The 22,238-nt window shown below is 43.9% G+C and overlaps 1 protein-coding gene across 5 annotated transcripts in view; it reads right to left on the bottom strand.

Annotated features, from left to right (window-relative positions):
• Positions 1-834: 834 nt before the first annotated feature.
• The window catches only part of DPP9 (dipeptidyl peptidase 9), a 96,656-nt gene continuing 75,252 nt past the window's right edge, over positions 835-22,238 (bottom strand). For all 5 annotated transcript variants that reach the window (XM_033954909.1, XM_033954912.1, XM_033954911.1 and 2 more), the window contains 11 exons: positions 14,712-14,889; positions 14,428-14,593; positions 14,255-14,334; positions 6,361-6,513; positions 5,810-5,945; positions 5,132-5,277; positions 4,534-4,680; positions 4,232-4,384; positions 3,330-3,472; positions 2,638-2,749; positions 835-2,175 (listed from right to left, as the gene is read on the bottom strand). In XM_033954909.1, coding sequence (XP_033810800.1) covers positions 2,083-2,175; positions 2,638-2,749; positions 3,330-3,472; positions 4,232-4,384; positions 4,534-4,680; positions 5,132-5,277; positions 5,810-5,945; positions 6,361-6,513; positions 14,255-14,334; positions 14,428-14,593; positions 14,712-14,889 — 1,507 coding nt within the window. In that variant the 3' untranslated portion in view covers positions 835-2,082. The remainder of the gene's footprint in view (positions 2,176-2,637; positions 2,750-3,329; positions 3,473-4,231; positions 4,385-4,533; positions 4,681-5,131; positions 5,278-5,809; positions 5,946-6,360; positions 6,514-14,254; positions 14,335-14,427; positions 14,594-14,711; positions 14,890-22,238) is intronic.

Raw genomic sequence — 22,238 nt, 5'->3', positions numbered from 1 at the left:
TTGATAAAAGCCTAGTTCCATGGTAAAGTGCTATTTGTCTGTGAAAATGCTTACTTCTTGAAATTACCCCTTTAAACTCTTATAAGGTAAGGTGATCAGAGTGCTTCATGGCATAAACGGACAGATTGAAGCAGTTTCATTTCATCTGCAGTTCTTGCTTCGTTTTGAGAAACTGGGAAGCTTAACTCCATTGACTCTACAGGGCAAATTCAGGACTGGTTCAGCTTACTGCTGCTTCACGACATGGGAACAACTGGTCTTTTGATGGAAATAACTGCACCATACAGTGTTATAAAAGATATCTTATAATGTTGGAGATATACCCAAATGTCAAGGCATTTATGTTGCAGCATGGGAATTATAAACCAAGCAAAGCAGAATTGGGGTGTAAAAAGGAGTTGCTGATGTTTCCAGTCCAGAGTCAGAGAGAAAACATGGGTTATAGACCCCAGATGTACAAAGCTGTTTCCTTATAGCTAGGGCCTACTTACAGGGGTACCAGATATTTTTCAAATGGATGTAATATTTCTTGTGCTCCCTTGCACCACAAGATAGATGAGGATACTGCAAATGTAGTGTCCACGGCCTGAAGCTGGATTTGGAAGGAATCCTGGTGCAGTGATAAGACTGGTAACAGAAGGGTCCATTAAAATGAGGGAAAAAATTCCCAGGCAGATGGGAACGAAAAAGTGATGAAACCAGGATCCCATAACTAGTTCCGATTGTGCCTGACGACATAAAACAAAAGAGGGACTACTGGCAAATAAATAATAATAATTTGCCATTTTTACAAGTCACGTTTTTAAAATGAGGAAGACTGCCTCTGAACAGATGCAAATTCAGTTTCCAATACTTTAATGAGCTACTACATTTTACACTCATAATTACAAAATAAGAATCCATAAAAATATTTTCTTTTCATAATACGCAATTAAAATACTTGGGCAAGTGGATGTAGTTTGTTGTAGCCCCCGCTAACCCCTTGTTGGGGATGGGACAGAGGGAGAGGGGTCTCTGAGGAAGTGAAATTCTCTCGAGCTCTCCATGCCTTGCACTCTCTCACAAGAGTAAATACTCTTGAATGTGAGGGTGGGGGGCAGAGAGAGAGCAGAGATTTGGAGAACGGAGGGTAGCAGTCACTGACCCGCAGAGAACTGAGACAGGTATTATTTAGAGCACATTCAGTAACTCGGGGAAGGGGGGAAGATGTGTAAACCATGTTGAAGCCTAGGGACACCTTAAGAATGGGGGCACATGAAAAGGGAAGATGAAATTAACCATCCCTTAAAACATAAAATAATCCTTGCCCTCAGAAACTGATACTGGGGTAACACTGCTGCAGCCACCTAATTCAAATCACCATGCACTCTACTGGCACAATTTTGTGCAGACTGGACTCTGAAGGAAATGGGTGTGGACATCTTGCTCCTCTTTCTACCACCGATTATATCTGAACACTGCCTCTAACCCCAGCTCCCACATGCTTTTCCTCTGTTCCCTTTCCCTCTCTTAGACTGGTCCCACTTACAACATCCTAGTAGTTAGGCGCCAGCAGCACTGGACTCAAGACCAGCAGATAGGAATCTGAGAGGAAGGGGATGGGGGTGCATAATTCTGCCCAGTTGCTGCCCTCCCACTTTTCTTTCTTTAACATCTGTGCAGTCTGTATGTGTCTTAATAAGGTCATTCCAAATGCTTTCTGGTAATGGCAGGAAGAAGTGTGATAAGCTCCATGTCGAGGTCCACCTTCACATACCAGCGTGCGATGCAAGGAAACCTACAAGATTTCCTAGTCAGAAGGGAGCACCAGCAGCATCAAACAGGCCACAGTCTGACTGCCAGCACAGGAAAAGAGAGGCACCAAACCCCAAACCAGGTGGGAGAAAGCACGGCACCACGATCCAAACAAGGGGAGTGGTTCACCCCCCACTTGTCTCAAACAGTTTTAAGAAAAGGGAAAGAGATGCTCTGGGCACACTGCAGTTTGTGTTCTGGATAAGAAAGCTGTGAAGAGGAATAGGGCTAGGGTTAAGGTTCAACAGCGAACTGTCAGTGTCCAAAGGCTGACCAAGGCTCATAATCTCAGAGGTATTCTTGTAAAAAGTGCAGCAGCGTTATCTCGTAGTGCTCGCCTGACTCTGGGCAGCGAATACTGTGCCTCTCGTTGGGGTAAATCTGTGCAAAAGAGAAAGAATCAAAGCAAGAGAAACATCATTGGGAGGGAAGTGATCCTCTTCTCCATCCACAGTGGGAATTTTTTTGGGGTCTCAGAAAAACATTTGCACAATCTAATTGCTGGCTACTAACTCACAGAAAGACTGGGAGCCCCAATTTATAATTCCTGCACAACCACCCTGAGTTTAGCACATGCAAATCTAATATGCAATTATCAATATATCTTTCCCCCCCCTTTCCAATGAACCATTAACTTCCCCTGGTTCATTGGTTTGTCTTCTGGAAATCAATGATACTAAAAAAAAAAAAAATCTGAAAAATTCTTAATATAATGGGAACTGAGATTAGCCAGCAAAATCTACAATTTGAAGTTTAACCGGAAAACAAACTGAATAACCTTCTGATATGAAACCGATCAACGCACCAACTACAAGACCTGCCCTCTTCCGATGAGCCTCTTACCTGCAGCTGATAAGGTTTTCCAGCCCTGATCAATTGGGAGACCAAGAAGTTGGTGTGAAAAAAGTGCACATTTTCATCCAAAAATCCATGGAGGATGAGCAAGCGGTTCGGCCTGCACATGAGAGGACAGAGAAGACAAAATAAAGGTGTACAAATTAACATTTCCAAGAGACCACACTTGACTTTCACTTTACAAGCACCACCACTCAAACACTGGCACTACCTACTAGGAATGGATCCCAGTATTAATCTATTGAGACCCTAGTTCTATCATCTGGCAACACAATGAGAATCAAGTAAAAGCAGCTGGTGGTAACTAAACATCCACTGACCAAAGCAGAACAAGAAAATGTTTACCTAATACAGTGCAAGTATCATTGATGCTATATCACCTGCACATCACAGGCAACAGTTCCAGATGGTCTTAAAAAAATATGCTAATACAATCTCAGGACACAAATATTTTTGCATTCTCAGTGACTCCTCCAAAATCCAGCTCATTCAGACACATGGAACATGTTAAAAAATACCAACAGAACTTATCATAATTCAGCACTCATAAACATTCCTTATCAAGTCCCTCACCAAGAGTTGAGAACTGTCCAACACTAGAAAGTGATCCCTTCAATGGTTGTGAGTTAAGATACAATCTAATGGTCACAGAAAAATATTTCCACTGCTTCTGTACTCACTCATTGGGCAGTTTGTCTACATGCAGTGCCACTGAGCCAGCCTCGTAGCCTTGCTGGTTGTTCTCTGGAACATCCATGTACCGTTCAGTATACCCAGTGTCATAGGCCATCCACACTGTTACAGGGGCACCAGCAATAGCAACCTGCCAATCGCAGAGAAAGACTGCGTTATTATTTTAACAATACTCTGCCCTGCCCCATTCCCTCCCCCACACTGCAGGCACATCAAGATGAAAAAAGAGAAAACTACCCAGGCCTAAGCAGCTCATAATTACCAGAACCCCTGGACTACCTTGACCAGTGGAATACAATGTTTCAAGTTTATTCAGACTTGATATACCACTTTTACATACCAAAGAGGTTTACAACTTTACAATCTTAAAAATTAATTAAAAACCTAGGAGAAAGATGAACAAACCAATACTGACAAATACTGTAGTACAAAAAAGAGGGTCGAAACAAAAGGGAAGAGGGTAAGGGTACAGGAAAAAATGATAAGGGAGAGGGAATGTCAGGAACAGAAGTCTTCGCATTTTCTCTCTCTTTTTTTTTTTTTTACCATTATCACTTGTAAATTTCATAGGCATCTTTGAAAAGAAAAGGTTTAAGATTGGTCTTGAAATTGTTTAGTTTCCTGCCGTAGTGTTAGGGGAAGAGTGTTCCAAAGTGTGAGGGCAACTACTGAGTGAATGTTTTTTTGCATTGTATCATAGAATAGCTGTCTAATTGAGGGAATGCTGCTGCAAAAGATAGAATAAAGTAGAGTATCCATCGGGCATAGCACAGAAAAGCCCAGAATCACGGTAAGGCACAATGAAAAAACTAAGCAAGCAAGGGCAACACAGCGGTATATCCCAGTGGAAGTCCTAGACAGCAAGGCAAACAGATTTATAGGTACCTACCTTGAAAACACTGGGTTTGTGAATGAGCCCCATGAGGGATAGGAATCCTCCATATGACCAGCCATGTATCGCCACACGATCCAGGTCCACAAACCCATATTTTTCTGCCACAAAATGTAAACCTTCCACCTGGTCCTCAATCTCTACCTGACCCTGCACAGAATGAGCAAAATAATGACCAATTATCCTACGTCCAGTGGGGAGGGGACAATACAGAGACCCACGGAGTTCACTAAAATCAATGTACTGAATGAGATTATAACTAGATAAAGGAATGAAAGTAGTAAAACAAGCAATGTTACCATTTGGTTTTTAAGTGCGCCTTCAAATGTAAGTCCTCGCTGGCATGACCCCCTGCCATCTATCACTACTACTGCATAGCCAAGGTGTGCCAACGTGTTCAACCTCAGATACTTGATACCCTTAAAGGAATTATTTACTAGTTGGACCTGCAAAGGGAAAGAGGAACATGAATTTGTTTCTCCCTGAAGGACATCTGCCAATACAACCAAGTTTCATGATGGTATAGATAAGTTCACTCATTCTGAGTAGATACAGTCTAATAAGGAACTCCCATAAGACATGTCACATATGTCAACTAGCTACGATTTACAAGAAATCAAGGGAATAAGAGAATCTATGAGGCAAGTGGCAGAGTCACAGAACAGCAAGACATATGCTGGTTGGAGAATGGATTGAATGGAATAAGCAAGCTTACTTACCTATAGCGGAGGTTCTTCATGGACAGAAGGGTAAATTAACCATATAAACCCTCCCACCTCCCCTTACAGTTGAAGTTGTTTAAGCTATAGAATAAATTAAGGGGGAGCAGCAACAGTCACAAAGAAGAGAGCATGGAAAGACAAAAGGTGCAATAGCACCTTAAAAATGTCTCCTTACCTGGGGTCCGCCATACACAAAGAGCACCGTGGGATGCTTCCTACCAGGAAGGACATTGTGAGGTTTATAAACCATTCCATAGAGCTTTACATCAGATTGTGTTCGGAAATCAAAGACTTCAGGGGGAACGTAGTAAGGAGGACAACCTGGAAAGAAAGTGTAAGAGAGGTCTCCTGAATCAGAATAAATTAAGTCTCCCTGACCTAAAAGGCACCAGAGTTAGACAATAAAGAATCAGGAGTAAACCAAGCTGTTCTGACAGCAGCATTTCAATGACACAAATTTGAACCAGCTTATTCTTCTGGATGTGGACTGAAACTGGGCCTAAACACAACAGAAGCAACACCACAATTCTCAAGTACTCTGTCATCCCTGTGAAACATGGGCTCCCCTCCACTGCAACAAAAGGATGCCCAAATGCAGAGAGGCCTCAGACTATGAAAAAAGGCAGAAGCTGACACAGCTGAGAACATCCAGGTATTATACGAAGACAACAGGAATCCATTGCTGTCAGTTTCAATACAAAAAGCAATTTCATGAACCCCCTCGAACACTGTGCTTGTTGTTTTGGCTAGTGTCACTGGATCCCTCACTATACACAGCAGCTTGTAGTGCATCACACATTGCCCCCATTCTTCCCTAGGTTTTCTGTTTGCTCTCATAAGCAAGAATACTAACCAGCTGCCTCCATCATGCTGGCCCAGAACTCCGGCTGCTTGTGCAGTGAGTCATCATCAGAACCACACAGCCTGTAGACGTGCACACAGGGAGGGGCACTGACACTGCTGTAGTGACTGATGAACATATCAAAGTTCTGTGGACATAAGACAAAGTAAATCGCGACTAGATTCTAACATGATGTACAGAAAGCAAATGATCAGTGGAAACCTCTGCTCCCCTTACACTCGCTATGGCCCCAAAGTGTATTTAGTACAAGAGAGGATGTGCGACTCCTGGCACAGACTCAAATTTAGCCTTGTGAGATTGGCACAGGTCCGTACTTTCCCCATTTAATTTTAGAACTACTACCATGTCCACCCACTTGCATCACATCCTTGGGTTATCTATTTGAACTTCCTCTGTGACCCCAGGCAAGTCACATCACGCCACACTGCCTCAGGTACAAAGGGTTAGATTTACTAGCCTATGTTAATGCATTTAATATAATGGTCCTTTATTCCCTGTACCAGAAGGCCAGCAGACTACCTACTAGATATCCACACACTGACCTGGCTCATGGAGCAGCTGTGAGAGAATCCAGGTGTAGTGAGCCTCACCGCCTCTCCAGGAGACTCATAACTTGTCACATAAAGGTGATGCTCTAACGGTGTATCCTTAGTGCCTTGGAAATACACCAGCTTAGTTTTCTCATTCACCCAGATCTTTAAAAATAAAAAAGACAAAGAAAACCATCCATCAGCACACTATTCGGGGCCAAAGGCAACAATTTCAGTGTATGCAATCATCACTGAGAAGTTTGCATTTCACGCCACTGAATCTCCCTCTTGGTTTTTTTAAAGAATTAAAACTAATTGCAAGAGTCTTTAAACTCCTTATCATGGACATACTATGAATAGTAACACTTGTATTTATGATCCCTTGCCTTGTTTGTCCTTGCATTTAGGTGTGAACTAAGTTCAACAAATATAGCATAGTTACTCACCTCTAGCAGGTGTTATCCAAGGACAGCAGACAGATATTCTCACATATGGATGTTGTCTTCCATGAAGCCCCAGTATAAACAATCAAAAAGTGTACTGTCACTTTAAGCCTTTAGAAGACCGCTCGTACAATACATGTGCTGGTGCCTTCTCACACACTGTCAGCTCACAGGACCATCAGTTCAGTAACAAAGCTAAGAAGATGATTAGGGGAGCTGGGATGGTTGTGAGACAAGCAGGCAGCATATTCTCACATATGCGGCTCCCTAGCTGCTAGGATCATGCCTCTAGGAAAAGGGGTCTTGACCGCTACCATTAGCCTAGCTAAACCAAAAGGGTTGCAGGGAAATTGGCATCTAAGTGGAGAATACATTTTTTAGAACTGCTTGGCTGAACCGTTTGGAATGATTCTCCAAACAATATTGGGATATGAAGGTATGAACTGAGGACCAAATGGCTGCTTTACAGATGTTCTCAGTGGAAGTGGAACACAGATGAGCTACTGAAGTCGCCATTGCTCGAACTTTGTGCAGTGACACAGCTTTCAAGCCTCAGCCCAGCCTCAGCATAGTAAAAGGAGATACAGTCCGTCAACCATTTGGAGATGGTTCTTTTGATGACAGGAGCTCCAAGTCTGTTAGGAACAACTGAGTGGAAGTTCTGAGGCTTTGTCCAATCCAAATAATAAACTAGAGCACATTTACAGTCCAACGTGTGGAGCATGCAGCCTCACTAGGGTGAGACTATGGTCTTTGAAAGAAGATAGGAAGCATTATAGACTGGTTGAGATGAAATTCAGAGACAATTTTCAGGAAGAACTTGGGGTGAATGAAAAGGACCACCCTATCATGGTAGAATGTTGTGTAAGGTGGATCTGACACAAGTGCTTGATATTCACTGACTCAAAGTGCAGACGTGATAGACATGAGGAATATTACTTTCTACGTGAGATGTTTTGAGAGATGAAGACAAAGTGCTCAAAGGGAAGCTTCATTAGAGTGGAAAGAATAACACTGAGTTCCGAAGCAACTGAAGGAGGCTTGAGTGGTGGTTTGGTATGAAAGAGCCCTTTCATGATTCTGGAAACCAGAGGATGAACTGATAATGGATTTTTATGCAGAAGTGTATAGAAAGCACTTATAGCACTCAGATGAGTACTGACTGAAGTAGTTTTAACACCAGAATTAGAGAGGTGCCGAAGATAGTCCAGAACTGATGGCAGTGGACAAGTTGTTGGATGCAGTAAGTTGAGATTACACCAGATTGTAAAACGTGTCCACCTGAAACAGCAGCAGCACTGAATAGAGAGTTTCCTAGAGGCTTCTATGATGGTTGACATTGATGCAGATAGTGGAAAAGTATCTATTGGCTCTTAGAGAGATAACCAAGCTATGAGAGCTAACAAACAGATTGGAATGGAGAACAGAGCCCTCGTTCTGTGTTAGCAGCATTGGGAAGACTTGAAGAGTGATGGGTTCCCATATACTGGATTGTAGGTTGAGAGGAAACCATAGTTGCCAAGGCTACTGAGGTGCTATGAGAATCATGGTGGCTTATTCTTAGTAAAGTTTGAATAGAGTCTTCCTAAGTAGATGTACTGGAGGGAAAGCATAGAGAAACCTGTCCTTCCAGTTGAGAAGGACAGCATCTGAGTCTAGACGAGGAACACCTCAGAGGAGAAACTCGTTGTAATGATGGTGACATCATCTTGGTGCATCTATGCTTCAAATATGCTGGAGTCAATGCTTGGGAAGAAGTCTTGCATGCCTAGGAGAAGGAGAAATTAGGTTCTTACCTGCTAATTTACTTTCTTTTAGCTTCTCCAGACCAGTAGAGGTTAACTTTACGATTGGGTATATATCTAATCATGACCAGCAGGTGGAGACTGAAAACAAAACTTTGGGACAGTATATCCTAGCCCCTCCTCTCTATTTCCCTCAGTCTGCCGAATAGCCAAGCAGAACCAAGAACTGGAAAACAACAGAGAGAAAAAACAATACTCCGAAAGGAGTAACAAATAACATACCCAAAAATGCTGTTGGAAAATGCAGAGGAGAAATTCCCGAAGGAAGAAGGTCCCCACAGCTCGCCAGCTAAGCCAGCCGAGCCACAGCCGCTGTTCTTCAATTCTCCCCGGCCCTAGAAAAATACTAGAACCCGCAGCAAAAACCAAAAACTGCCCGCGCAACAGCCCCAACAACAACAACAACAGACAGGGTGGGGACCTCTACTGGTCTGGAGAAGCTAAAAGAAAGTAAATTAGCAGGTAAGAACCTAATTTCTCCTTCTTTAGCACTCTCCAGACCAGTAGAGGTTAACTTTACGATTGGGACGTACCAAAGCAGTCCCTCTCACGGGCGGGACCCCCGAAGGGCCGATACCAGAACACGCTCACCGAACACCGCGTCCCGACGCGCCTGAACATCTACCCGATAATGCCGAACAAATGAATGCAAGGAGGACCAAACCGCAGCCTTACAAATATCCACCGGAGGCACGAGCGACGACTCAGCCCAAGAAGCCGCCTGACCCCTAGTGGAATGAGCCTTGAGAAACTCCGGAACCGGCTTCTTACTCAGAAGATAAGCGGAAGCAATCATCTCCTTGATCCAACGCGCAATAGTAGCCTTAGAAGCGCCAGCCCCCCGACGAGGACCCGCCAGAAGCACAAAGAGATGATCGGAGCTCCGAAAATCCCGGGTCCGCTGCACATAAGCATGGAGGACCCGACCGACATCCAACTTGCGCAGCTGTCGTTGCTCAGAAGAACCCTCCCGACTACCCAAGACCGGGAGGACCACCGATTGATTGACATGAAAAGGAGAAACTACCTTCGGCAGAAAGGAAGGAACAGGCCGCAAAACAACCCGCTCCTTCGAAAACTCCAGGAAGGGAGCCCTACAAGAGAAAGCCTGTAGCTCAGACACCCGTCTAGCGGAAGTAATGGCCACCAAAAAGACCGACTTCAGCGTAAGGTCCTTCAACGAACAGCCATCCAACGGCTCGAAAGGAGGGCGCACTAGAACAGAGAGAACCAGATTGAGATCCCAAGAGGGAATCGAGGGCCTTATGGGAGGCCTGATCAACTTGGCCGCCCTAAGAAAGCGAATCACATCAGGAATGGCTGACAAACGCTGACCTGTCACCAGCCCCCGAAAAGCCGACAGGGCCGCCAGATGAACCCGAAGAGAAGACCAGGCCAGGCCCCTATCCAGGCCATCCTGCAAAAACTCTAGAATGTTAGGCAGAGAAGCGCGAAAGGAGACCACTCCCCGCGCTCGGCACCATTCCTCAAAAAGACGCCAAACCCGTACATAAGCCCGAGAGGTAGAAAGCCTCCGGGACCCCAAAAGTGTAGAGATCACCTTGTCGGAATATCCCTTCTTACTCAGGCGGCCCCTTTCAAGAGCCAAGCCGTAAGACAAAAGGGAGACGGGTCGAACATGGGAATGGGACCCTGCGTCAGAAGATCGCACTCGAGAGGCAGAGGAAGAGGATCCGCCACCAGATGCCTCACCAGATCCGCATACCACGGACGACGAGGCCAATCCGGAGCCACCAAGACCACCAGCCCCGGATGGCGAACAATGCGAAGCAGTACTCTGCCTACTAATGGCCACGGAGGGAACACATACAACAGCCCCTCCGTTGGCCACGGTTGGACCAGAGCATCCAGACCCTCGGCCAGACCGTCCCTGCGACGACTGAAGAAGCGGGGTACTTTGGCGTTGCCACTTGTAGCCATCAGATCCATCAGGGGCTGCCCCCAAGCACGCACTAGCAACTGAAACGCCTCGGCGCCGAGACACCACTCTCCCGGATCCAAGAAGTGACGACTGAGGAAGTCCGCCTGAACGTTTTCTACCCCGGCAATGTGAGAGGCCGAGAGGTCCAGAAGATGCGACTCCGCCCAAACCATGAGCCGAGCCGCCTCCTGCGCCACCAGAGTGCTCTTGGTGCCCCCCTGACGATTGACATAAGCCACCGCCGTGGCATTGTCCGACAGGACTCTGACCGACTTGCCCAACAAAAGGGAGTGGAAAGCCAACAGCGCTAGCCGGACCGCCCTGGTCTCCAACACGTTGATCGACCAGGAGGCCTCCTCCGTGGACCAGGTTCCCTGAGCTGAGTGACCCAGACACTGGGCCCCCCAACCCAGGAGACTCGCATCCGTAAGGAGCACCGTCCACTGCGGAAGATCCAGACCCACCCCCTGAACTAGGTGAGGGGTCCGGAGCCACCAACGCAGACTGCAGCGCGCCAAGCCTCGCAGGGGAACCGGAACATCCATCCCGTGCCTCTGGGGAGACCACCTCCGGAGCAGAGCATACTGGAGAGGACGCATGTGGGCCCGCGCCCACCTCACCACGTCCAGGGACGCCGCCATCGACCCCAGGACCTGGAGGAAATCTCGCGCCCGAGGACACCGGGACGCCAAAAGCAGGCGAATCTGAGACTGCAATTTGCTCACCCGGGCCTCTGGGAGGAAGACCTTCCCCAAGGAGGTGTCGAACAGCACCCCGAGGTACTCCAGACGCTGAGCCGGAACCAACCGACTCTTGGAAAGGTTGACCACCCAGCCCAGCGACCGGAGAAACTCCACCACCCGAGCCGTAACCCGGGAGCTTTCCTGCAACGACTTGGCCCGAATTAACCAGTCGTCCAGGTAGGGGTGTACCAGGATGCCCTCCGATCGCAAGGCTGCCGCGACGACCACCATCACCTTGGTGAACGTCCGGGGAGCCGTGGCCAGCCCAAAGGGAAGCGCACAGAACTGATAGTGCCGACCCAAGATCGCAAAGCGCAGGAAACGCTGATGAGAGGTCCGAATAGGAACATGCAAGTAGGCCTCCGTCAGATCGAGAGAAGTGAGAAACTCCCCCGGCTGAACCGCCAGAATGACCGACCGCAGCGTTTCCATACGGAAAGAGGGAACCTTGAGAGCCCTGTTGACCCCTTTCAAATCGAGGATGGGCCGAAAAGTCCCCTCCTTCTTGGGCACCACAAAGTAAATGGAGTACCTGCCCGTGCCCCACTCCGGGGGGGGCACTGGAACTACTGCCCTGAGATCTAGCAAGCGCTGAAGGGTCTGGCGAAACGCCAGCGTCTTCCCAGGAGTCTGACACGGAGAAGCGAGGAAAAAATCCGGCAGAGAGCGGGCGAACTCCAGGGCATAACCGTCCCGCACCACCTCCAGGACCCACTGATCGGACGTGATCTCGGCCCATTTGGGAAAAAAGTCGCGCAGCCGGGCCCCCACCGGAACCAAGGGGGGCGCCGGCAAGGCGTCATTGTGCAGGACGGGAAGCGGGGGAACCGACGGAGGGATTCCCTGCCCCCCGACGGGCCCCCCGAAAGGGCTGCATGCGCTGGAAGAACCTACCCCGGGAAAACCCCGGAGACTGGAAAGAAGCAGCCCCACGCCCAGGGCGATACTTGCGAAATTCCCGCAAACGCCCCCGGGCCGCACCACCCCGAGACACCGGGCGGGCACGGTCCTCCGGCAACCGGGGATAAAAAAGTGCCGGTTAGTTGAAAAAATACAGTAAAATACAGTTTTCTTAAAGGGATACAACCCTCCAGACCAGCACTACCTCAGGATTTTTTTTTTTTTTTTTTTTACAGAACAGACTCCACAGGCTCTCGAAGCAATATGCCTTGCTTGATTTAGGGGGCAAGGCTTACTGCTGAGGCTCCTCTAAAAAAATATGGGGAGGTGGAGGAAGTGGGGGGAGGGACCCCGCTCGTGACCCGCCGGGTTTGACACCCCCGAGGTCGGACGAACCCCCAAACAGAGTCCGTCCAAGCTCCGTCCAGCTAAAAACAGGGACAATAAACCTCTAAACAAATTCCAACAGCCCTACCAAGGGAGATGGGTACAGATCACTCAACACCTGCTGGAGACTGAAAGAAGACTGAGGGAAATAGAGAGGAGGGGCTAGGATATACTGTCCCAAAGTTTTGTTTTCAGTCTCCACCTGCTGGTCATGATTAGATATATACCCAATCGTAAAGTTAACCTCTACTGGTCTGGAGAGTGCTAAAGAAAAGTGATTATGCTTTTTAGCTTTCTTACGATTGTCCCCCAAGGGTTGCAACACTAATGAAGCAGATGTGGACCGAGGTGTCAATTCTGTAGGTGCTGGTGTCAATGAAGCTGTACCGAAAAGTTTTTCATACTGTAACTGTCTTGCCTTAAGTGACCTCTTTTGCAGCTTAGAACAAAGTTGGCAAGAAATATCATGGTGCTCCCGGACCTAGGCACTGAACACAATAATTATGTGGGTCTGTAGCCGAGGAAGTCCTGTGACACCAAGTACACTGCTTGAAACTGTTTGGAGGCTTGGGCATCAAGGGGAACACCTCTGATGCAAGATCGAATTTAATGGTCCGGGGAGGTAGGTAGGAATCCAAAAAAAGTTCAACACTCCCAGCCTGAAAATAGGCTTAGAGGGGTCCAAAGGCTTGAAAAATGAAAATTCTTCAACAAACAAATGAAACAACAAAACCAAAGAAAATATAAAAAAAAAATGGATTGAGAAGGCACAAAAAATAGTTTTTATGCGCTTGGAGAAACTCCAAAAATACAGCTTCTCAGCTCAATGGAAAACTGAGAACTGATGGTCCTGCAAGCTAATGGGCCAGAAGGCACTGGTGTATGCGCAGGACAGGTGATCTTCCAAAGATTTAAAGAGACAATACACATTCTGTCCTGTCTGTACCAGTGCTCTGTGGATGACATCACCCATATGTGAGAATATGCTACTTGCATGTCCTCGGATAAACAATATGATACTTTAACAGACTAACTTAATACATTTATTAACTAATGCTCATGCTCATGAATTAATAAGTATAATTCAGAGCTGTACCAAATAGCATATTTTACTATTCAGTAAAATATGAATAATGAAAATTATTATTTGGCTGAATATGACTATCTAAACCAGATAAATTGGCATTGAGCTTTTATCATATCAAATGATAAAACAAATAACATGAAATCAGAGATCAAGTGTTTACTTAAGTAGAATTTAGCACAGTAGAGCCCTGGATTATTCTTATTCAAACTTAAATCACTATTTATCAATAATGTATTGGGGTACTATTCAGGACCAAATTGAATTGAATATTCAGTACAGCCCTAACACATAACTTCCTGATGCAATGTGCTCTACCAACTAAAAAAAGGATAAAATAAAATACAGAAATGGGCATTTTGCACCAGTCTTCATGTCTCTTTCCCTCTGTCTACCTTTCAGAAGGCAATGCAGGGGTATTTTATTGAGTCACACCATTCTTTGATAACTAGAGCTGTAATTTAAATGGTCACAAAAGAAAAGTAATTTTTAAAAACTCCCAGAAAGGTGCAAATGAAGTTTTCTGGCATTCAACAGCAGCACAGTCTGATCCTATGAGCTGAGAAAAGTTATTGCAGCCCAGTGAAGTGAATAGCGGGTACCTTTGATCCATGTCGAGCCAAAACCTCCCATTCACCACTGGTCAGCGCAATCTCCTCTGTGATAGGACATTTGAAATCATCTGGAAGGGAAGAGGAGAGGTGGAAATAAAGCAGGGTAAGAGCCAGCTATAGCAGAAGAAATGAAGTGACGTTAAAGGCAGTGCATGTCTCACCTTCCCCAGGAAGGTGTGGCTGTGTCCAGTCATATCCTCCCTTCTTTAAGACAGCTGTGACGAGGTAAAGATGGCAAAAGCCAGTTTTACATTCATTGGCTTTGATGAAGTGAATTTCCTCATCCTCTCCCTCAGGTTGGACAAAGGGATAAAAGATGTCATGAACCTACATAGAAAGATAACTAGAATCAAAACCAACAGACAGAAAAGAAAGCTAAGGGAGGAGATGAGATGAGACAGCGACATCATAATGTGCCCCCAAATCAATCTTTCATCTTCCATACATTTATCCACACATCAGTGACTTCTTCGTATATGATGTGTGGTTGGACATCTTCTGGCACAGCTTTAGCAAACTCCAAACGCTGCTCCTCGCTATCAGGGACTGGAATGAAGAGTGCCGGTGGGAGGAGGACAAGCTGCAACTGCTGCTGAGGTCGATCAAGGAACATGGCCCAGGCACTGGGAAAGGAAAGTAGCAGAGACAGTGAAATAGCACCACATCCTGTCATCTCAAAGATAGGCAAGAACCACACCTGTTATTTGCAACCAGCAGCTAAGGAATCCCAAAGTTATATACACCAATCTCTATATAACAAAATCACAACCCACCCAAGTTTTGGTATCCTCTTTACTATACTTTCGGGCTCCGGAGATTACAGCACAAGTGGGGATCATAATGGAGAGATGTCAAACAGGTGCAGAAGACAGGAAAAATTTCATCACACCTGCTAATTTTCTTTCTTCATGTCCAAACAGACCAGTCCAGAACATTTTTTGCACCCCTCAGCCAGCAGATGGAGACAATTTCTGTAAACCCTGCCCTATAAAAGACACCATGCAGCTACCTGCTCTTCAGTATTCCTGTAACAAAGTAAATGCTTGACAACCACTGCATCTTTAAGCCAATTTGCAAAAGTAGACTTGTAGCAGCTTTACCTTTTACTGCACCTCTGAGCAATACAAATATGCAGTCCAACCTGCTAAATTCATTGTTTACCTCCAGATACCATACCATGAGTGTCCACAAAATGGAAATACAAACTCATCACCACAATCTTATTGTTGAAAGGACAGCAATAGCAATCACCTTGTCAATCAGAATTGGATGGACCATACAAAAAAGATTGACATCACTTTCAGAAGAAAGGAGGAAGTGGTTGCTCAGAAACCCCTGCTTCAGGAAAATATAAAGGGCTCTGGACAGAGTAAGGCTTGGAGTTCTGAAATCCACCTTGCTCAACAGACAGTAACCAAGACCACCATCTTAGAGGATCAGATATTTCAAGGTCACCTTTTTTAAAGGTTTAAAGAACATAGACCCAAGAGTACTAGTACCAAATTTAGATTCCATGCAGGAACCACTGAACAGACTGGTAAACATAAATGTGTGACACCTTTAAGGAAACATACACTGTCTAGGTACAGCCTTTAAGAAGACTCCCACCAGACTAATGCTAAGCCTCTTCTTCAGACGTCTGTTCCAACTAAAGCTGGCTTGAAATGTTACCTTAGACCAATCAATGCTCAATATGTTAAAAAATGGTTTCTAAGGTGCTCAATAAACAACTTATGTCAACTTAATGAATGTTTTCAATAATTTTCTAGTCTGTTTAATAGACCTCATAACCACCACTCCTCCGTCCCACCGAAGTGTAATCACGGGGAGATGCAAGTGGAGCACTCCTTACCGGTCTATTTAATTTAAATTTTATATCATTCCTCCAATTTTTATACTTAAATTTACTTATCTTAGTAATGGCGAACAAAGATTGATTAGAGTTGGATGGCGACGGCATTTGACAGACCCCTGAAGAAACAATTGTGAAACATGTCAGGTCTTACCGCCAGTCTACCGTGAGAACTGATAGTTCGCCATTACTAAGATAAGTAAATTTAAGTATAAAAATTGGAGGAATGATATAAAATTTAAATTAAATAGACCGGTGAGGAGTGCACCACTTGCATCTCCCCGTGATTACACTTCGGTGGGACGGAGGAGTGGTGGTTCTGAGGTCTATTAAACAGACTAGAAAATTATTGAAAACATTCATTAAGTTGACATAAGTTGTTTATTGAGCACCTTAGAAACCAATTTTTTACATATTAAGCCCCTTCTTCAGAGCATCTTAAATAAGAAGATCTGAACAATTGAAGCTTAAAATGGAGAAAAACCTCACTCTGCACATTAAGACTCTCCAGATCCTAGTAGATTAAGGATGTACATCTGTTCCTTGCTTACAAGAGAGTTGTACTGGAATTGTCCATTAGGATTGGGCCTGATTTTTCCTTCCCTCTTGTTTTTCCCTTGAACGTCTTATTTACTATCAAACAATTTGTATTTCCTTCCCCTTCATCTCCTTGTGTTTCATGGGTCTGTAGTGTTACTCATTAGTTTTGTAAGACTTAAGTTTTGTCATTTGTTGTATTGTTCCCTAAATTTTGTAATTTTAGTAATATGTACATCGCTTAGAATTCTGATTAAGCGATCAAACAAATTTTTATTAAACTTGAAACTTGAAGGCAGTCACGACAGTGCAACTAAAGACACTCATGAAAGAGGACTTCCAGAACTGCTTCAGAAATTGGCAAGAATGATGGGATAAGTTTATTTGAAGCTATGGGGAGTATTTTGAGGTGGATTAATGGCAATATGTCTTTTACTGTAAGAATTTTTTTACTGAAACATTTATCATATTTTTTGATCACATGATCATATGTAGATATCCATCTTTGAAATTCAATCCTGTGAGGAACTTTCCCCTCATACACTACTGAAATCACTAACTTCTCCATACAAAAAAAGTGGAATTCAGAAGGCTAGATTCACATCCTTCAAATCCAGAATGAGACCGTCTTTCTTTAGGACTACAAAATAAATTATGTCCCATTCTCCAATCTTCTTTGGGCACATGAACCACTGCTCCCAAGGCTTGTATTCTTTCCAGAGAGCCCATCACTGCTGCCCATTTTGCCAGTGTATCTGTTTACACTACTTCTAGAACCCACTAGTCACAACCAAGCTTCAATCCACATTGTTGAGACTTGCACCCCCAAAGTCTCACTTGGTTCTTTTAGGCTACTGTGCTCTTTTGACCTTGGGAGTTCTTTTTCCAATTAAAACAAAAGGGATAGCCACTTATTTAGAAAACAGGACAGCTAGGAGGAACTTCCCTTGCCTGGACAACAACATCTAGCCTTTCTGAATCTGGTCCTATTCAAGTTTGTGAGAAAGAAACACGGCAAGCGATCCACCAAATAATCCAACGGAATACAACAATTGGCAGACAATCTTAATATCAGATTTCTTCAAAGTGCTCCCAGCAACAATGCTAGATGTGTTTTGCCAAACAAAGCTGCTTCAGGGGCATTTAATTGTGAAAATTCAATAACTGTCATTAAAATTACAATCAGAATTTAATACAAATTTCTGGATAAAAACATTCTGAATAAAAGAGACCACATAAAAACATATCAAAGTCAGTAAAAGGATCAGAAACAGATTCCACGACAAATGAAAGCCAACTGATGCAAAGGAACAGTTTACTCCAAAAATGCAATACTGTCAAAAAACAACAACATAAAAACAAGGGGATGTCCAAACTAGACTAATAATGTTCCAAAGTTCCAAGATAAAAAAAACTCTACTAAATTAAAACCAAGAGCAAAGAAAGCATACTCACAGTCTCCTAAATCCATGTCAAATGACAAACAGGCTAGCATGTGCACACAATAAGGCTTAAACAGTGAAAGCCTAACGTCATGAATAATAATGATCACTGATGATTTAAAGCCATTTTAAAAAGTCAGTGGAACTTTTGAACCTAGGTCAATGGAGGATGAAGATATGAAAGCTGCCAATCAGGTGGAGAAAACTTCAGCAAAGGCTAGACAAATGCTGGGTTGCATCAGAAGGAGCTTTATCAGCCGAAAGTCTGAAATCATACTACCGTTATACAGATCCATGGTGAGACCTCACCTGGAGTACTGTGTCCAGTTTTGGAGGCCACATTATCAAAAAGATGTGAAGAGAATAGAGTCGATCCAGAGAATGGCCACTAGGATGATCTCAGGACTTAAAGACATCACATATGAAGAACGTCTGACCAGACTGCGCCTATATTCTCTTGAGGAGCGCAGAGAAAGAGGGGACATGATAGAAACATTCAAATACATCACGGGTCGCATTGAAGTGGAGGAAGAATTATTTTTTCTTACAGGTCCCACGGCAACAAGAGGGCATCCGCTAAAACTTAAGGGGGGAAGATTTCACGGTGACACTAGCAAACACTTCTTCACCGAACGGGTGATTGATCGATGGAATAAACTTCCACGCCACATGGTCGAGGCTAGTAGTGTACTCGACTTCAAAAGTCGATGGGACAAACAGGTGGGGATGCTACAGAGTTATGCATAAAAGATGGGTACACCAAGGAGAGAGGGTTCTTGAGTGGGCAGACTTGTTGGGCCGCCGGCCCTCTTCTGCCGTCATATTCTATGTTTCTATGTCCAGGATCACAGGGAGCAGCCCTGGGATTTGATTGCACAACCTCTAGGTGAAGAGGCAGCAGCTCTACCACTAGGCTACTCCCCATGCTGAAAACCACACTGGCTTTAGCCTCAGCGCCCTGAGGTTGTGGATTCAAACCCCACGCTGCTCCTTGTGATTCTGGGCAAGTCACTTAATCCTCCACTGCCCTAGGTCCTTTAGATAGACTTTGAGTCCACCGGGACAGATAGGGAAAATGCTTGAGTACCTTGATTTGTAATCTGTTTGAAGCAACTTTGGGAGGACAGGCTAAAAATTTTTTTAAAAAAAATCAAAGTCTGTTTAAATTTTCTAAATCAAATTGCTAAAAATCATCCTGAGATGTTTAAAAATCCATAACTACCTAGAACGCTGTGAAAAATCAACTTAAATCTTAAAAAAAAAACCTTTCAAAAAGGTTAAAATGTAGTAGAACATATATCTCAAAAGAATGTGTTCCAGTGACATCACTGCGTCACAGCAATATCACTTATGCATTCTAGCCATGGTAGGGTTCTCAGAAACTAAAAATATCCTTAAAAAAATTGAGGAACATATAAAAAATAATCTTAAAACCAGTAAGAACATCTAAAATCTTAACAAATAAGAGTTTACAAGACCATAGACTTGCTTTTAAAACAATTAGAAATTCCAATATAACAAAGCAAGTAAGCCATCCTGATACTTTAAAAAAGCATACTATAACATCTTCAAAACATCTCAAATAAAACACAAATGGTAACCAAAGCAGTAATCAATACTAAGAATCAATCACAAATAAATGAATACATAAATAAAAAACAATTAATCAATTAAAAAAATAAAAGATAAACCATGCAGCGAGTTATACGGAGAAGGTATAGCTGAATAGCTAAAAAAGAATCTTATATAACATCATGAAAACACAGTATAATCTATTTGATGTATTAAACCTATAAATCAGTCTCTGTTGTTTGTAACAGTAGTTTATCAAAATCTCCACCCCTCCAGGTGGGATGTGACCTTATTAGAACAAAAAAAGAATCTTCAAAAAACATGTGATCTGTCAATGGAATGTTGCACTAATGGTTCATCGATAGCAGATCTATTATTAGCACTTTTATGTTCCATGATCCTAGAAGAGGAGACTTAGAGGGGATATGATAGAGACTTACAAGATCATGAAGGGCATAGAGAGAGCAGAGAGGGACAGATTCTTCAAACTTTCAAAAAATAAGAGAACAAGAGGGCATTCGGAAAAGTTGAAAGAGGACAGATTCAAAACGAATGCTAGGTAGTTTTTCTTTACCCAACGTGTGGTGGACAACTGGAATGCGCTTCCAGAGGGCGTAATAGGGCAGAGTACGGTACTGGGGTTCAAGAAAGAATTGGACAATTTCCTGCTGGAAAAAGGGATAGAGGGGTATAGATAGAGGATTACTGCACAGGTCCTGGACCTGTTGGGCCGCCGCGTGAGCAGACTGCTGGGCACAATGGACCTCAGGTCTGACCCAGTGGAGGCATTGCTTATGTTTTTATGTTCTTATGTTTTATTGAGTAGTCTAATAGCTTTCCCATATTACAGGGTCATATTACAAAGCCAATGATGCTAATTCAACAATGAACTCAACTGGTATGTGCACTTCTCTTATTATATTCATAAATAGTGAGTCAATGACCACGGTCACAAGAAATATGAGGCCCGACAATTAGTTTGCAAACTCATCCTACATACCTCATTGCTGAATATCACTACGATCACCTTTGAAGTACTCCCCTTGGGAAGCTATGCACCAATGCCAGCGCCTAGTCCACCCTTCAAAGCAATTTTGGAACTTTTTTCCTGGAATGTCCATCTGAGCCATCATCATATTACCCTTGATGTCTGAATGTCATGAAAATGTCTTTCTTCCAATATTTCCTTTATCTTCGGGTAAAGAAAAAAGTCATTGGGGGCTAGATTAGGTGAATAGGGAAGGTATTCCAATACAGTTATTTGTTATCTGGCTAAAAGTTCCCTCACAGATAGTTTCATTTGAGCTGGTGCATTATCGTGATCCAAGAACCACGAGTTGTTGGCAAAAAGTTAAGGTCATTTTTGTCTAACTTTTTTATGCAGTCTTTTCAGCACTTCCAAATAGTAAACTTGGTTAACTGTTTGTCCAGTTGGTACAAATTCATAATGAACAATCCCTCCAATATCAAAAAAGGTTAGCAACATCATTTTGACTCTTGATTTGGAACTTTTCTTGATTGTGGAGAATTGGCTGGCATCCATTGTGCACTTTGACACTTTGTTTCAGGGTTCTATTGGTACACCCATGTTTCATCACCAGTGATAACGGCCCAAAACATTGTCTTACATCTCCAAATGGTTTTGGCAAACTTTGACTCTCCTTTGCTTTTGTTCATCAGTGAGCTCCTTCGAGACCGTTTTTGTACACACCCTTCTCATGCCAAGATTTTCAGTTAAGATTTTCCTGTTTCTCTATCAATGTTTATACTTGCTCTGCTATACTTCTCACAGTCAGCCAATGATTTTGATGCACAATTTGACAAATTTTTGCAATGTTTTCATCAGTTTTGCTTGTTACTGGCTGCCTTTACCTTTCTTCATCAGCGATGCATTCTCTCCCCTCCAAAAAATGTTTACTCCATTTGTACACTTGCAGTTTCTTCATGGCATTATCCCCCTAAACTTGGAGTAACATGTCCCTGATTTCACTTCCACTCTTGCCAAGTTTAACAAGGAATTTAATGTTTGTTCATTGCTCTAATTCAAGCTCTGACATTCTTGCGATGGCACACAAAAACAGGCAACAATAATAAACTTCACTCAGCAAGACACCACCTCAAGTCAATTCGAGCACAGCTGTAATACTGATATAGCAAGCTTATGAAATCTTACCAAGTTATTTGTATAGCGCTGCCAATACAAGTGCACAGAGGCAAGTTTGCGAACTTGTCATAAGAACATAAGCAATGCCTCCATTGGGTCAGACCTGAGGTCCATCGTGCCCAGCAGTCTGCTCACGCAGCAGCCCAACAGGTCCAGGACCTGTGCAGTAATCCTCTATCTATACCCCTCTATCCCTTTTTCCAGCAGGAAATTGTCCAATCCTTTCTTGAACCCCAGTACCGTACTCTACCCTATTACGCCCACTGGAAGCGCATTCCAGGTGTCCACCACATATTGGGTAAAGAAAAACTTCCTAGCATTCGTTTTGAATATGTCCCCTTTCAACTTTTCCAAATGCTCTCTTGTTCTCTTATTTTTTGAAAGTTTGAAATATCTGTCCCTCTC

This window comes from Geotrypetes seraphini, chromosome 8, assembly GCF_902459505.1.
Source record: "Geotrypetes seraphini chromosome 8, aGeoSer1.1, whole genome shotgun sequence".
NCBI lineage: Eukaryota > Metazoa > Chordata > Amphibia > Gymnophiona > Dermophiidae > Geotrypetes > Geotrypetes seraphini.
Note: the sequence above shows the minus strand (reverse complement) of the source record. Positions and strands in the feature narration are given on the sequence as shown.